This window comes from Ovis canadensis, chromosome 7, assembly GCF_042477335.2.
Source record: "Ovis canadensis isolate MfBH-ARS-UI-01 breed Bighorn chromosome 7, ARS-UI_OviCan_v2, whole genome shotgun sequence".
NCBI classification, from domain to species: domain Eukaryota; kingdom Metazoa; phylum Chordata; class Mammalia; order Artiodactyla; family Bovidae; genus Ovis; species Ovis canadensis.
Genome location: NC_091251.1, coordinates 30,369,046 through 30,387,616, shown reverse-complemented (window position 1 = coordinate 30,387,616; position 18,571 = coordinate 30,369,046). Strand labels below are relative to the sequence as shown.

The 18,571-nt window shown below is 36.3% G+C and overlaps 1 protein-coding gene across 5 annotated transcripts in view; it reads right to left on the bottom strand.

Moving 5' to 3' along the window:
* Nucleotides 1-18,571, bottom strand: part of LRRC49 (leucine rich repeat containing 49) — a 155,074-nt gene that overhangs the window by 20,060 nt on the left and 116,443 nt on the right. For all 5 annotated transcript variants that reach the window (XM_069595530.1, XM_069595531.1, XM_069595533.1 and 2 more), the window contains 2 exons: nucleotides 2,145-2,382; nucleotides 99-284 (listed from right to left, as the gene is read on the bottom strand). In XM_069595530.1, coding sequence (XP_069451631.1) covers nucleotides 99-284; nucleotides 2,145-2,382 — 424 coding nt within the window. The remainder of the gene's footprint in view (nucleotides 1-98; nucleotides 285-2,144; nucleotides 2,383-18,571) is intronic.

Genomic DNA, 18,571 nt, shown 5'->3' with positions numbered 1-18,571 from the left:
CAATCATGATTTTATACATAAATTCCTGGATATTTTTACAATTATTTCCCTTTAAAAGGAACATTTCAATTCTACACTTGACTTAGTGTTTAGCTTACCTCTGTTCCATTTATTTTCTGCATATTAAAATGGCTCAGCCTGAACAGGACATAATATTTCCAGAGTGTAAAGCCGACAACTGGATTTCCTTGAGGATCAATTGTCAACTGGTCAACTCGGCGGAGCTGCGCTAGTGCATTAAATTGCTGCAGCATTACAAGATTTGTTTCCTTGAATTTAAGGTGCTACAATAATAAACAAAAAAAGGGGTGAATATTGACTCTAACCATCTTAAAATGTTACCATTAAAGCTTCACTATCATTCCCCAAATAAGTCTAAATTTTAGGGTTAACTAATATGTTTTCATTAAACCAACTAAATGTATTAAACTTAAATACCTTTAATCTACCTAATAAAAAATTATTGATAGAATATATTAAGCCACCCAATATTGAATTCGAAGTGATTTCCATTCTGGAAAGGACATCCACCTATCTGTTAACTAACTACATTTCTAAAAAATTATATAAATATACAATAATTCAGACTCTTCCAGATATTACAATGATTTTATATGTTTTACATGGAGATTAAATCTATAGAGGAAAAACCAGAAGTAAAATTTTCAGAACTTTACAAATACAGGGCTCACAGTACTTCTGAGAAGAACTAGTTAACCATTATTACTTTTATCTTGCTAATTACTGTGTACGCTACTTAAACTGGCTATCAGAAAACAAAATACCAACATTGAAATGCTAATAGAAATGTTCTGTCTGTGAATTTGGATGATCTTTTCTAAACACACTGTCTCCACTACTATCCTTTTTATTAGAGAGGAAAATATAACAAAAGAACAAAATACATTATAAAAGCGTTGGTGACGAGGAAACCAGAATTGAAAGGGACTCATGTACCCCAATGTTCATCGCAGCAATGTTTACAATAGCCAGGACATGGAAGCAACCTAGATGTCCATTGGCAGACGAATGGATAAGAAAACTGTGGTACATATACACAATGGAGTATTACTTAGCTCTTAAAAAGAATGCATTTGAATCAGTTCTAATGAGATGGATGAAACTGGAACCAATTATACAGAGTGAAGTAAGCCAGAAAGAAAAACACCAATACAGTATACTAACACATATATATGGAATTTAGAAAGATGGTAACAATGACCTTATATGCAAGATAGCAAAAGAGACACAGATGTAAAGTACAGACTTTTGGACTCTGTGGGAGAAGGTGAGGGTGGGATGATTTGAGAGAATAACACTGAAACATGTATATTACCATATGTGAAATACATCACCAGTCTAGGTTCAATGCATGAGACAGGGTGCTCAGGGCTGGTGCACTGGGATGACCCTGAGGGATGGGATGGGGAGGAAGTTGGGAGGGGGCTTCAGGATGGGGAACACATGTACACTCATGGCTGATTCATGTCAATGTGTGGCAAAAACCACTACAATATTGTGGTTTGTTTTTTTTACAATATTTAGCCTTCAATTAAAATTAATAAATTTTTAAAAAAGCGTTGGTGAGGGAAATCACTAGCTAATTGAGAAAAACACAATGATAATAAAAACTCAAGAAAGAACTCAGAAATCACAGCTTTCACAAATTCATACTAATAATTAATATAATAATACCATAACTGGAAAAGGCAAATTTCTCAAAGTAACTTTAATGAGCTATTAAAATGATTTTAAATGTTGTTAGGGGACTACTATAAAAATTATATGTGAGTATACTTGTCCTGTTAATACCAGGTATAGTAAATGAATTTATAATATAGAGTTAGGTGAGGTCCTGTTGAAAGTTTCCCAGAGTAGAAGCATGTCACTTGACTAAAATTACATTGGCCCTTCATACTCCATAAGGAAGCATTTTCTAGAGAGAAAATTTCCAATATTAATAGAAGACTGCAAGGCCATTTATGAGTACTAATTTAAATATCAGATTCAGAAATTCAACACAAGAACTTAGTCTCCCTGCCAGATAGAAACAGCATAAATAAAAGTTAAAATAGGTCTTTGGCCGGAATATACAAGTCATGACTGAGAAGAATTCAAATATACAACAAAAAGGAAATGCTTACCAGAGAATTAGGAAACTTAATCTTCAATTTGGGAAGCACTTGGACTATTTCATCAAATTCTATGAACGTGAAGGACACTGTTGTCACCATTCCTGCTGTTTGCATGCTCCAGTTCCGATCCAGACACTCCAGTGCTCCTGAGCCATACAGGGAAAGCGTGTCTCCATCCACTTCAACAAGGTGTGTGTCTGTGACAGATAGATCCTGTAATCCACTGGTGAGTCCTGAGTCCAGAGACCTGGGAAACCCATCATATAATCTTAATGAAAGTTTTATCATGCAAAGTAAATAACAGATTATAAAGATCTGTTGGAAAAGGTATTTGAAATTTTACATCCATTTCTTTTTATTTCAATAATTAAACCCAGAGTACCAAAGACTAATTTTCAATAGTGCATCTGCAAGCTTGATGGACATGAGTCTGAGTGAGCTCCGGGAGTTGGTGATGGACAGGGAGGCCTGGCATGCTGCAATTCATGGGGTCGCAAAGAGTTGGACACGACTGAGCGACTGAACTGAACTGAAGCTTTATATTCTTCTATAGTCATATACTTTAATTTAAAAAGAGGCACATGTGAACAAAAAATTACTACTTTTAAACCCAAATTATTTATACTGGTGGAAGATAATTGATATTCTATTTAGTTTTAAAATAATACATTTAAGATAACCAAGAAGGACCTACTGTATAGCACATGGAATTCTGCTCAGTGTTATGTGGCAGCCTGGATGGGACGGGAGCTTGGGAGAGAACGGATACATGTATATGTATGGCTGAGTCCCTTCACTGTTCACCTGAAACTATCACATTGTTAACTGGCTAAACCCCAATACAAAATAAAAAGGTTTTAAAAAAAAGAAAAAAATAAAATAATCCATTTAATACAGCATAGATGCTTTTGCATGTCAAAACAAGTAAGTTTGCCTACTCTGGAAAGTATTCCACTGTCTGACTGAAAAAAACTGCATTTTACAGAATAATATTTCTATAGTAAGAACAATATAATATAAAACTATGTTTATAAAATACTTGGGAATTCACATACTAACTGCTAACAATAGTTTCTCTCTCAGAAGCTGGACTAAGGGGTAACTTTGACTCCACATTTTTAAATAGTTCAATGTGTTTGAAAATATGCAAGTGTAAATATATTACAGTTATAGGCAGCAAAATCAATGAAGACTTCCTCCCCGTATTGAAATAAGAAATGATAAAAAATCCAGTACATACACATGCAGAATAACTTCACATACTCTAGTGACTATGATAACTGTTAATATTTTCAAAGTTAGAGCCACACTTCTGTAAAAGGTTACCTAAATGAATGCTCTTGAAAAAGAAAAGAAATAGCTTCAATTCAGTCGCTTAGTTGTGTCTGACTCTTTGCGACCCCATGCACTGTAGCATGCCAGGCCTTCCTGTCCATCACCAACTTCCAGAGCTTGCTCTAACTTATGTCCATTGAGTTGGTAATGTCATCCAACCATCTCATTCTCTGTTGTGCCCTTCTCCTGCCTTCAGTCTTTCCTAGCATCAGGGTCTGTTCCAATGAGTCAGTTCTTTGCATCAGGTCACCAAAGTATTGGAGTTTCAGCTTCAGCATCAGTCCTTCCAATGAATATTCAGGACTGATTTCCTTTAGGATGGACTGGTTGGATCTCCTTGCAGTCCAAGGGACTCTCAAGAGTCTTCTCCAACACCACAGTTCAGAAGCATCAATTCTTAGGCGCTCAGCTTTCTTTATAGTCCAACTCTCACATCCATATGCGACTACTGGAAAAACCATAGCTGCTTGATCCAACTCAAATTTTCTGCTTCATGAATACAGACATAACTATTTGTTACTCAATCTCGAAACTCAAATAATGCTTTGTTTTCATTATGGAATTTTACCTTTAGATAGTTTTTATTTGCCCTTACTAACATATTAATGTTTTGCCTTCCTTTGGACCCCAACAGAATTTTGTATACTCCTCTGATATACCACTTCTCATATTCAATCATAATTATGGGTTTACAATTTTGGCTACATTTTTTTCCTCTTTGGAGGGTCTAGAATCTATTAATGGGCTTTTCACAATATAAATGACTGCATTATTAAAGACCTTCAGAAGTTTTATAATGCTGGTGTTGTGAGTAAGACGGACAAACCATCACCTTGCTGGTTTACCATGCTTTACTAGATTTCCATGTACTTACTCCACAGGCACCACTTAACATGCAACATACTTGTTAACACAATGAGAAGTTGGGTAATAACATCCATCAACTCTGTGAATGTGTGACCAAGAAAATATAAAAAGGATTGATTTCTGCCAGGCTAGTGCTCATGGCCATGATTATTATACAGTAATAATCAAATATTTAGTGAGCAATGGTGTGTGAATAATCTTAGATGAAAATCCTATAAAGGTAATGGCTGATAACAGAACAAAAATAAGGTGAGAATTAAGAGTTCCTTATATTGTGGTTTGTGTGATAACTTTGTGTTGAGCTATGTAGAGCAGGTGGAGCTAGTGATAAACAATTTGCCTGCCAATGCTGGAAACACGGTTCGATCCCTGGGTTTGGAAGATCCCCTGGAGTAGGAAATGGCACCCCATTCCTTCTTGCCTAGAAATTTCCATGGGCAGAGGAGCCTGGTGGGCTATAGTCCATAGGATGGCAAAGAGCTGGGCAAGACAGAGCGACTGAGTGCACACACAACCCATAGAACATATAATCATTTCTAGAACAGGATAAAGGAGTTACATTTCAGTACCACTAAAATAAAGATGGCTTTATGAAAAGAACACAGCGCTGGCCATACTGTGCTGCAGCTGCTTGTCTCTCCTACTGAATAATGTGACCCTTGAGGGTTCCAACTCTGTCACATTCACTAGAGTAGATCAGCACCTAGCACAGCTCCTAGCACATGTTGTAAATATTTCTTCAAAGAATTAATGAATGAGACAATTATGAATTTTCTTAGGAGTATCTACTGAATCTTCAAAAGGGTGTTCCAATCATCAACTGTGGTTTGAACAAAGGGGCAGAGTCGGTGATACAGACACAGGCTAAGGGGTTAGGAAGATGGTTCTCACAGGTGAGGCAAACACAAATAATGAAAAAGTAAAGTCAAGGCAAAAAAAAAAAGTTTGCTAGTTAATGTAGTGATGCCTGATGGCCATGATACTCAGCAAAAGAAGTTGAATCATAGCTATGAGAAGTTGTGTTGTTTTACATCGTCTGTTTGAACATGTCTTGTTTATCTTTTTTCCTTATGATATAATAGCCAGGACATGGAAGCAACCTAGATATCCATCAGCAGATGAATGGATAAGAAAGCTGTGGTACATATACACAATGGAGTATTACTCAGCCATTAAAAAGAATACATTTGAATCAGTTCTAATGAGGTGGATGAAACTGGAGCCGATTATACAGAGTGAAGTAAGCCAGAAAGAAAAACACCAATACAGTATACTAATGCATATATATGGAATTTAGAAAGATGGTAACAATAACCCTGTATGCGAGACAGCAAAAGAGATACTGATGTATAGAACAGTCTTTCAGACTCTGTGGGAGAGGGCAAGGGGGGAATGATTTGGGAGAATGGCATTGAAACATGTATAATATCATATAAGAAATGAATTGCCAGTCTAGGTTCGATGCAGGATACAGGATGCTTAGGGCTGGTGCACTGGGATGACCCAGAGAGATGGTATGGGGAGGGAGGTGGGAATGGGGTTCAGGATTGGGAACACATGTATACCCGTGGCAGATTCATGTTGATGTATGGCAAAACCAATACAATAATGTAAAGTAAAAAATAATAATAATAAAATAAAATATGAAAAAATAAACTTCAAAATAAAATGCCTTTATTAGAAAATGGTTATTTTCTTTAAAACTTTTTTAGTAAAGTGTTAAGAAAATAAGTGAAATAATAAATAAGCTTAGCCTCAGCAAAACAGTTGTACAGTTCCAAAACAAAGCAGAATTAATTTTCAACTGTTGTAGACTTCATACGGACATTCAGTAAAAACAAATGGCAAGTTTGCTGGGCTATTGCTAGGAAACAAAGCACCTATTAAATAGGTCTTACAGGACCAAACTTTTTTCAGTTATTTTCTTTTTTTTTCCCCTCGATTAAGAAGAAGGAGCTTTATTTTTTTAATTATTTATTTTAATTGGAGGCTAATTACTTTACAATATTGTAGTGTTTTCTGCCATACATTGACATGAATCAGCCATGGGCATACATGTGTTCCCTGTCCTGAAGCCCCCTCCAACTTCCTCCCCATCCCAGCCCTCAGGGTCATCCCAGGGCACCAGCCCTCAGCATCCTGTCTCATGCATTGAACCTGGACTGGTGATCTGTTTCACATATGATAATATACATGTTTCAGTGCTATTCTCTCAAATCATCCCACTCTTGCCTTCTCCCACAGAGTCCAAAAGACTATACTTTACATCTATGTCTCTTTTGATGTCTCACATATAGGGTCATCGTTACCATCTTTCTAAATTCCATATATATGTGTTGCTGCTGCTGCTGCTAAGTCACTTCAGTCATGTCCAACTCTGTGCGACCCCATAGACGGCAGCCCACGAGGCTCCCCTGTCCCTGAGATTCTCCAGGCAAGGACACTGGAGTGGGTTGCCATTTCCTTCTCCAATGCCTGAAAGTGAAAAGTGAAAGTGAAGTTGCTCAGTCGTGTCCGACTCTTAGCGACCCCATGGACCGTGGCCCACCAGGCTCCTCCGTCCATGGGATTTTCCAGGCAACAGTGCTGGAGTGGGGAGCCATTGCCTTCTCCAATATATGTGTTAGTATACTGTATTGGTATTTTTCTTTCTGACTTACTTCATTCTGTGTAATAGGCTCCAGTTTTATCCACCTCATTAGAACTGATTCAAATGTATTCTTTTTAATAGCTGAGTAATATTCCATTGTGTATATATACAACTTTCTTATCCATTTGTTTGCTGATGAACATCTAGGTTGCTTCCATGTCCTACCTATTGTAAACAGTGCTGTGATGAACATTGGGGTACACGTGTCTTTTTCAATTCTGGTTTCCTCAGTGTGTATGCCCAGCAGTGGGATTGCTGGGTCACATGGCAGATCTGTTTTCAGTTTTTTAAAGGAATCTCCACACTGTTCTCCATAGTGGCTGTAAAAATCATTTGCATTCCCATCAACAGTGTAAGAGGGTTCCCTTTTCTCCACACCCTCTCCAGCATTTATTGTTTGTAGATTTTTTGATAGCACCCATTCTGACTGGCATGAGATGGTACCTCATTGTGGTTTTGATTTGTATTTCTCTGATAATGAGTGATGCTGAGCATCTTTTCATGTGTTTGTTAGCTATCTGGATGTCTTCTTTGGAGAAATGTCTGTTTAGTTCTTTGGCCCATTTTTTGACTGGGTCGTTCATTTTTCTGGAATTGAGCTGCAGGAGCTGCCTGTATATTTTTGAGATTAATTCTTTCAGTCAGTTGCTTCATTTGCTATTATTTTCTCCCATTATGAAGGCTGTCTTTTCACCTTGCTTATAGATTCCTTCATTGTGCAAAAGCTTTTAAGTTTAATTAGGTCCCATTTGTTTATTTTTGCTTTTATTTCCATTTCTCTGGGAGGTGGGTCATAGAGGATCCTGCTGTGACTTATGTCAGAGAGTGTTTTGCCTATGTTTTCCTCTAGGAGTTTTATAGTTTCTGGTCTTACGTTTAGATCTTTAATTCATTTTGAGTTTATTTTTGTGTATGGTGTTAGAAAGTGTTCTAGTTTCATTCTTTTACAAGTAGTTGACCAGTTTTCCCAGCACCACTTGTTAAAGAGATTGTCTTTTCTCCATTGCATATTCTTGCCTCCTTTGTCAAAGGACACCTATAAAGTGTTCACAGGTGTGTGGATTTATCTCTGGGCTTTCTATTTTGTTCCATTGATCTATATTTCTGTCTTTGTGCCAGTACCATACTGTCTTAATGACTGGAGCTTTGTAGTATAGTCTGAAGTCAGGCAGGTTGAGTCCTCCAGTTCCATTCTTCTTTCTCAAGATTGCTTTGGCTATTTGAGGTTTTTTATATTTCCACACAAATAGTGAAATTATTTGTTCTAGTTCTCTGAAAAAAAACAGCTGGTAGCTTGATAGGGATTGCATTGAATCTACAGATTGCTTTGGGTAGTATACTCATTTTCACTATATTGATTCTTCCAATCCATGCACATGGTGTATTTCTCCATCTATTTGTGTCCTCTTTGATTTCTTTCATCAGTGTTTTATAGTTTTCTATATATAGGTCTTTTGCTTCTTTAGGTAGCTTTATTCCCAAGTATTTTATTCTTTTCGTTGCAATGGTGAATGGAATTGTTTCCTTAATTTCTCTTTCTGTTTTCTCATTGTTAGTGTATAGGAATGCAAGGGATTCCTGTGTGTTAATTTTATATCCTGCAACTTTACTATATTCATTGATTAGCTCTAGTAATTTTCTGGTGGAGTCTTTAGGGTTTTTATCTAGAGGATCATGTCATTTGCAAACAGTGAGAGTTTTACTTCTTCTTTTCCAATCTGGATTCCTTTTATTTCTTTTCCTTCTCTAACTGCTGTGGCTAAAACATCCAAAACTATGCTGAATAGTAGTGGTGAGAGTGGGCACCCTTGTCTTGTTCCTGATTTAAGGGGAAATGCTTTCAATTTTTCACCATTGAGGATAACGTTTGCTGTGGGTTTATCATATATGGCTTTTATTATGTTGAGGTATGTTCCTTCTACTCCTGCTTTCTGGAGGGTTTTTATCATAAATAGATGTTGAGTTTTGTCAAAGGCTTTCTCTGCATCTATTGAGATAATCATATGGTTTTTATCTTTCAATTTGTTAATGCGGTGTATCATATTGATTGATTTGCAAATATTGAAGAATCCTTGCATCCTTGGGATAAAGCCCACTTGGTCATGATGTATGATCTTTTTAATATGTTGTTGGATTCTGTCTCCTAGAATTTTGTTAAGGATTTTTGCATCTATGTTCATCAGTGATATTGGCCTGAGTTTTCTTTTTTGTGGCATCTTTGTCTGGTTTTGGTATTAGGGTGATGGTGGCCTCACAGAAAGAGTTTGGAAGTTTATCTTCCTCTGCAATTTTCTGGAAGAGTTTCAGTAGGGTAGGTGTTAGCTCTTCTCTACACTTTTGGTAGAATTCAGCTGTGAGGCCATCTGGTCCTGGGCTTTTGTTTGCTGGAAGATTTCTGATTACAGTTTTGATTTCCATGCTTGTGATGGGTCTGTTAAGATTTTATATTTCTTCTTGGTTCAGTTTCAGAAAGTTATACTTTTCTAAGAATTTGTCCATTTCTTCCAAGTTGTCCATTTTATTGGCATATAGTTGCTGATAGTAGTCTCTTATGATCCTTTGTATTTCTGTGTTGTCTGTTGTGACTTCATTTTCATTTCTAATTTTGTTGATTTGACTCTTCTCCCTTTTTTCCTTGATGAGTCTGGCTAATGGTTTGTCTATTTTATTTATCTTCTCTAAAAACCAGCTTTTAGCTTTGCTGATTTTTGCTATGGTCTCCTTTGTTTCTTTTTCATTTATTTCTGACCTAATTCTTCTGATTTCTTTCCTTCTACTAACCGTGCAATGCTTAATTTCTTCTTTTTCTGGTTGCTTTAGGTGTAGAGTTAGGTTATTTATTTGATTTTTTTCTTGTTTCTTGAGGTAAGCTTGTATTGCTATGAACCTTCCCCTTAGCACTGCTTTTACTGAATCTCACAGATTTTGGGTTGTTGTGTTTTCATTTTCATTTGTTTCTATGCATATTTTTATTTCTTTCTTGATTTCTTCTGTGATTTGTTGGTTATTCAGAAGCGTGTTGTTTAGCCTCCATATGTTTGTATTTTTAACAGTTTTTTTTCTGTAGTTAACATCTAATCTTACTGCACTGTGATCAGAAAAGATGCTTGGAATGATTTCAATTTTTCTGAATTTATCAAGGCTAGATTTATGGCCCAGGATGTGATCTGTCCTGGAAAAGGTTCCATGTGCACTTGAGAAAAAGGTGAAATTCGTTGTTTTGGGGTGAAATGTCCTATAGATATCAATTAGGTCTAACTGGTCCATTGTATCATTTAAAGTTTGTGTCTCCTTGCTAATTTTCTGTTTAGTTGATCTATCCATAGGTGTGAGTGTGGTATTAAAGTCTCCAACTATTTTGTATTACTGTTAATTTGCCCTTTCATACTTGTTAGCATTTGCCTTACATATTGCAGTGCTCCTGTGTTGGGTGCATATATATTTATAATTGTTATATTTTCTTCTTGGATTGATCCTTTGATCATTATGTTTCATTTATTTTCTGAATAAGGCTCAAGGTCAGCCTCAAACTCTGGCCAATAGGAAATAGAGGAAGCTGTTCCTCTGGCAAAGTGTGCTCTGATGTCCATAAAAAAAATAATTCAGGAAGTTTTCTCCCCATGTTCATATGTTGGGCATTGTCCTTCCAGTTTTTCTTGTATGCCTAACAGATATGTCCATATCTTTTTAGTCAAACATACATACATATTGTTTCTTTTGCTCTATCATTCATTTATTGGCCAAACATTTGCTAAAAGTTCACTGTATACAGGGCACTGTCCTAAGAATTCTGTCACAGGCAACCAGCTCATCTGCATTGAAAAAGTCAATCAGAACAGAAATCATGGGCAAGATTTTTGATATATCAAAACTTTCTTCACTTTTATTGACTTATGGTCCCAGAAAAATAACTGCTCAAATAATACTCTGTAATTAAGTTAATAAGCAAATGGGTATAATTTCTAAAGACCTCAACCCCATTAAACAAATAGGTTAATCTGGAGAGGTATTGTGTCAGGTATTGTGGTAGACACTGGGGATATAAAGATAATAGTTACTTATCCTTAAGGAGCTCCCATTCTATGAGGGTGGAAAGCAAGATAAATATATACATTAATCCAAATATAATAGGCTTATTATCACACAATTAATATTTAAGCAATATGTTACGTAAATGCAGAGGAAGAATGACTAATCCTGCTAGTGCAGAGAAGTCAGGTTTCAGAAGGAGGTAGTATTGATATTTGAACTAGTCCTTGAAAGATAAACAGTAGAATTTTATCAGAAGTAGAAGGAAGAAGCATACTTTATGTAAGAAAAACAGAATGAAGAAAGGCACAGAAGCCTAATTATAACATACTCAGTTAAAAACAATTTCAATATGGATGGAACACTGAAATTAAGAAATTAAACACTAAAATACATAGGGGAGTAGAAGCTGAAGCTGAAGTCAAAAAAATCAGATTTTATCCCACAAGTTTGAGAAGCAGAAAAAGATTTTTAAATGAAAACATAACAGAACCATACTCAATGCAAGTTTTTAAGCATCTCCAGTGTGCCATGCATGGAGCTAGGTTCTGTGGCTGGGAATAAAAAGATGAATAAAATATGATCCCTGCTCTCAAGGACCTACTTGAGACAGATAAGTTGGTCAATTCTGTGGATGAGGTAGGTAGCAAGGAGAGACTGAATGGAGGCAGGTTAGTAGGAAGACTAGTGCAATAGTGTCAGCTAGATTATATAACAAAAAAGAAAGCATCAGGCAGTGGAAGAGACATTGGCAAGAAAATAAGATAGAGCTTAGTTCAAATCCTAGATTTGCCAGAATAAATAGATGACTTTGGGAGCAAGTTGCTGAATTTCTTTGTAGTTTCAGTTTCCTTGTAGGTAAAATATCATAATACATATTTTTTCAGAGTTGTTATTAAGACTAGAAGTAATATTCTAAACATGGTGGTGGTTTAGTCGCCAAGTCAGGTCTGACTCTTGTGACCCCACGGACTGTAGCCCACCAGGCTCCTTTGTCCATGGGATTTGCCAGGCCAAAATACTGGAGTGGGTTGCCATTTCCTTCTCCAGGGGACCTTCCTGACCCAGGGATCAATTCTAAACCATACTTAACGCTTACTTCAATAGATGTTAATGATGATTACTAATAAAAGAACACAGATATACCAGATATTTAAGAGATTATAAAAGTAGGACTTAGTGACTGTGGGGAAGGAATGACAGGGAGGACTCACAAGGTTTAGAGTAGGTGATGGAGTCAACCTGGCCTAGGTCTTACCCCTGTCAAGGCTAAATTCACGCTGTAAGAAATGTGGTATTCCTCTACAGAGGACCCATGCTTTATAATTTGTTTTTCCATGAAGTACAATACATTTCAATGTATATTTCCCAATTCAAGTACTATTTATATAACAGTAAGGCAGTCTGCCATCAAATAGGAATTCTGTTAAAGATTTTTAGAAGTTAATTCCAAGTGTTCATTAATCCAACTCAACCTTTATATAAGAATGAATCAGAAAAATATTCTATGCCTTCCTGATTAGTAAAGGACTCTAAGACTAGATGATTAACTTAATACAATAAAGTAATAAGTCCCAGAAAGGCAGGCTAAATGGAGAATATACTCTTAAATGCCTAAGTGGAGAGAAAAGACAATATTTCAGAGGATTACAGTTTAAAAAAAAACTTTATGCATTCTATAACAAGCTAGAATAGAAAGACTTAAAATATTTCGGAAGATTCTTTTCCCAGTGAATAAGTGGTGCTGATTCCTATAATAATGTATTTTATGAATTTCTATTACAACATTCATAGGTGTGGAAATTCGTTTTATGCATTATATTTTATTATAGTAGTGTTAGCTAAAATACCACACTGTTCATAGACAGGAAATGACCGAAAATAAACCAGCTTCACTGTATGCATCCAATGTAAGCAAAGAAAACATTACACCACGTACTTTCCCATTTCTGGCAGGGGAAAGAAACCTGTAATATGTCATTTTACTATAGAGCTGTCCCAAGTACAGTGAACAGTGAAATCATTAATGGGATATACCAAAGTTTTACAGAATTTCTTCCCTTTATGTGACTATAATTTCTTCATGGACACTTATTTCCAGGCGTTTAGTTACACACCCATAAGCCAAAGGTCACAGACATTATAACACAAGAATTAGCCACTCTTTTGGCATTATGAAATACTAAAGACCATAAATGGGACTGTTAAAAATGGAAAATCTCATGAAGCATTAAAAAGCAAATTGGAACCCTAAGGAAGAGACTCTGTGGCCCTCTGACTTTCTACCTTCAGATAGAGCCAGGCTTGTATCATTCCTGAAAGATGAAATTTAATTATATTTTTAAAGACTTACAGAGAATGTAGTAATAAAACTTCTAATACTTAAAATGTTTCACTTTGTGCTTTCACATAAAATAGTTGATAGAATTAGCATGTGTTTGAAACCTCTCCCTCCAAGACCCCATTAAGGTAATTAAAAGGTTATAAACTCACAATAACAACAAGTAAAGAGGACGGGGGGAGACAATCTTTAGCAAGAAGTTTCAGCAAGCTTCTGGAAGCTGGAAGGTGAAGAATTTTGTGTGAGGAAGGACAAAGGAAACCACAGCTTTGAATATGAAGTGGGGACAAGAACAAAAATGTCAGCCAAGATGCCCAAACTTTGGAAAGAAATGAACAGAGATATGATGGAAGATGGGAGACTAACACAGGGAGGGGCATTAATTGAAGATCTGCAAGGACTCTACTACTTCCTTCTTCTACTGCCAATAAAACAGGCAGAAGGACATCGCAGTTGATTTGGAAAAGGAAAGAATATTCAACAAATAACACTGGGGCAACTGGTTATTCCCAGTTGAACAAAGAAATTCAACCCAACCTCAAACTTACAAATCAATTTCAGATGTAATAAAGACTAAAATATGATAGGCCATATTTTAACCTTTAGGCAGACAAAATGGGAGAATATTTTTATAATCTCAGTGTAGTAAAAAAAAAATTTTTTTTACCCTTAAACACAATTCAAATGGGTAAACGATAGAAAAAAAGACATACATATTAGTATCTTCAAAATACAAATGGTATTTAAAGTCAAACAAATATATGATATTGCTTAGGGGGAAAGCAGAGAGAGAAAAGAAAGCTCAGGACTAAAATCAGAGGAATTCTACCATCTAGAAGTTGAAAGGACAGAAGTACTTGAGGATATGAAAAAGACACATAATTCAGGTAAAAAGTAAATACTACTATTTAATAGACAAATAAGAAGTTCAAAGAAACTGAAATGTGGCAAAGGAAGCACAAATCTCTTTGTTAAACAAACAGGCCATCAGAAACCCTAGATAAAAACAAACTCTGTAAGAAAGGCATGACTCAAATACGAAGCAAACTAAACTGTGGCACGGTTTTCAACAAACTTTGAAGCATAACCTTTGAATCTGATACTAGGATTAGTTTTCTTGAATGGTTTAGGAAGCAGAAAATAAGATATAAGTATACAACTTGACTCTCAAGTAAAAAATAGTTACATGATAATTACATAATCACAGACATTTAAACACTTTATCAGTTTTCAATCTTTGAAAGTGAAAGTGCAAGTTGCTCAGTTGTGTCCAACACTTTGCAATCCCATGGACTGTAGCCTGCCAGGCTCCTCTGTCCATGGAATTCTCCAGGCAAGAATACTGGTGTGGGTAGCCATTTCCTTCTCCAGGGGATCTTCCCAACCCAGTGATCGAACCCAGGTCTCCCTCATTGAAGGCAGATTCTTTACCATCTGAGCCACCAAGGAAGCTCAAGAATACACGAGTGGGTGGCCTAGCCCTTCTCCAGGGGATCTTCCCCACCCAGGAATCAAACTGGGGTCTCCTGCATTGCAGGTAGATTCTTTACTAGTTGAGCTGATCTGTAGAAGCTACCAATTGACAAATGTAATGGTTATAGAACAAATATAAATGATACTGATCTTGAAATATAAAAGTATAGTTCACAGAATTCAACAAAATTAGAGTACCAAAGAAGGGAAAAAAGCAGGATAGAGAAGTCTGAAACTCCATCTCTCCATAAAGGCACCATATATGATGGCAAAAACTATCAGATTCAACTTTTTCAGAATTCTGGAATCTAAGAAATATTACATCAGGGGAATGTTTAATGAAGGAAAACAATGTTGATTTTTACAGAATTTAAGACAATTCTGTGGCATTTAAGGTTACCCTGTTCCCATCCCCTACTTCCCAGCTCAGTGGCAGCCTTGAACATGACAGCTCACATTCCTTGTGTGGGTTGTTGGTACCAGAGGAAGCCATACATATCTTAGTATAAAATAATTGTGGTTATATGTTTTGACATGTCCAGTAGCTCGCCAAAGGATCAGCTCAAGGACTTGCCTTTGTTTCCCTGCCTCTGAGCTTCCCCATAGCTGAAGTGGCCTTCTTGGTGGCAGTTTTCAAAAGTATTTAAAGGCAAAAATGTATTTAGCTGCTGCCACACAGGGCAAACAATAGATAGACGAAAGAGACTAAGAAACAAGAGGCTGGGAAAGAAGATATTTAGGGGAAGAAGGACTTTGGGAAGCTTCTGTGTGTTCCAGGGAATCTACAGGGTGACACTTATGTCCACATTTATGCTCAGAAAAGACCTGAGAAGACTCTAAACATCAACTCCAACTGTGGAATGACAAAGGTAAACAGAGATTCTTAAAAGCAACAAGAGAGAAATGAATAGTCCTGTATTAATAAAAAGAATCTTCAGTAAGATTAATAGTCAGCTTATCAGAAACCATGGAAGACAGAAGCAGTGGGATGGCATATTGAAAGGGGAAAAAAAAAACCAAAAACTGTTAACCAAGAATTCTGTATCCAGCAAAATTATACTTCAAATCTGAGGGAGAAATTAAGACATTTATAGATAAACAAAAATTGTGAGAGTTCACTGCTAGTACACCTAACTCTATTAAAAAAAAACACTAAACTAGTCCTTTAGATTGAAATGAGAGGAACCTGGACCATAACTCAAAGTCACATGAAGAAACAAAGAATACTAGAACAGATAATTATACAGATAAATATAGAATCCAGTGTCACTGTATTTTTAGTTGGTAACTCCTCTTTATTCTTGCATGATTTAATAGACAAATGCATAAAATAGTACCTATGTTGCTGCTGCTAAGTCAATGTCCACACAATGTATAAAGACAAAATTTGGAGCTGTATGAGAGCAAAGTGTTTATAAATTAATACAACTAAATTGGTATTAATGCAAACTAAATTGTTAAATATTAAAATATCAGTTATATTCCTTAGTGAAAGTGTTAGTCACTCAGTTGTGTCCAACTCTTTTGCAACCCCACGAACTATAGCCCACCGGGCTCCTCTGTCCATGACATTTTCCAGGCAAGAAAACTGGAGGGGGAGCCATTCCCTTCTCCAGGGGATCTTCTTGACCCAGGGATCAATCTCATATACATTCAAAGATAGAATGTATAGAAATGGAGAAATGGAGTCAGCAAGATATACTTACAAGAGTGAAAGTGAAAGTTGCTCAGTTGTGTCTTTTTGTGACCCCATGGACTACAAAGTCCATGGAATTCTCGCCAGAATACTGGAGTAGGTAGCTGTTCCCTTCTCCAGGGGATCTTCCCAACCCAGGGGTCGAACCCAGGTTTCCAGCATTGCAGGTGGATTCTTTACCAGCTGAGCCACCAGGGAAACCCACTTAAACAGTAGTCAGCCATAAGAAAACAACAAAATAATGTCAACTGCAGCGACATGGATGGACCGAGAGATTGTCATACTAAGTGAAGTCAGACAGAGACAAATATCATTTGACGTTGCTTATACGTAGAATCTTTTAAAAAGTGGTACAAATTAACTTATTTACAACACAGAAATAGAGTCACAGATGTAGAAAACAAACTTATAATTACCAGGGGGAAAGGAGAGAGGGAGGGAATGAGGGATATATACACGCACCACTACATTTAAAATAGGTACCTAATAAGGACCTACCATATAGCACACTCTAGTCAATATTCTGTAATGGCCTATATGGGGAAAAAATCTAAAAAAGAGTGGGTATATGTATATGTGTAACTGATTCACTTTGATGTATACCTGAAACTAACACAACATGGTAAATCAACTATACTCCAATTAAAAATTTTAAAAATAAACAAATAATTAAACATAAAAAAGAGGAGCCACATAGGTAAAAGGAAAATCAAGTGAATGTGCTCTCAACAATATTAATGCAAAGATCCTACCAACAATGAGTATCAACTACGTCAATGGGTGTGGCATGTTCAAGCAAAATAAGAACTTGAAGTTCAAAAAGTCAACCTGGATTCTCTGTTTAAGAGCCCTTCATGTAGGCATCTACAAGGTAAAATAAGCTCTTTAAGAAATATTCCTACCTTTCCAATGTAACAGATTTTACAGGAATCACATAACCACAAGCCAAACTGAAAAAAAAAAATCTACAACTACTAGAAGTTGTGATTTTGCATTATAGTCTCTGCTAATAATTTCCTATCTATCTCTAAAGTGTTACTTTTCTGACTTCATAGATAAATGGCATCTGCGTCTCCTTGAATTAAAAGTTTTTAGATCATCAAAATGGGTCGGACCATGATAATGTAATTGTGTCTCCATGGCACTTTGAACTTACAACCGTAGAAATTCTTGCCAGAAACTGTGGATCTCTTTCCTAATAATTCATTACTGCTCTCCACATCCTCTGCATTGAATTCACACATCAATTTTCCCATCTCTTCCAAATTCTTCATTTGCGCTCTTTCCTTAAAAAGCCTCTAGCTTTGTGGAACTCCTAATAAAAGTTCTGAAAATCTTGGGAGCAATTTTAAGTCATAGTAATTTTCACTAGCAGATACTTCTTTCCCTTGGAACCAATTGTTTTTTAGAGGGTCACAAAATTTTTGGAAAAAAGTTGTTTTAAAAGTGTAGAGTATCAGGAAAGTCACATTAATAGTCTGGAGTCCACCTATCAGTCTGCCTAATAGTCAGAGTCCAGCAATCAGAGATAGTTTTGCCAGGTAAAAGAATCAATTAATTAACAATGACACTCCCGCAATCACTGCTGCTGCCAACACTAGTGAGATGTGAACAGTGAACATCTCTGTGATAAGGGCATAGGATGCAAGGCTGAGATTGGATGGAGATAACGCTGGTCACCGTTGAATACTCTGGCCCTTGGTTCCACACCTAGTTCTATCAGCAATAACTTCAATGACCACACAATAATAACTTCAACTCATCTTCTCTCCTCTTCTCCTCTCCTTATTGATTTCTACTTTTCTCCAACAACTCATTCCCAGGGCCACAGTGGCCTCCAAAGTGTTTTTTATGTTATTACTAACATATATTCCATCTCTAAAATCTTCAACTTCAAAAACTTAATTTGACCATAAATTCCCACTAGTTCAGCTCACTACTAACCCTATTACTTTATGTAATTCCCATCTTTAATTTCATTAAGACTTCTAGTCCCAGAAATACTACATTTTCTCCCAATTCATTGGCAAACTTCTACTTTTCAA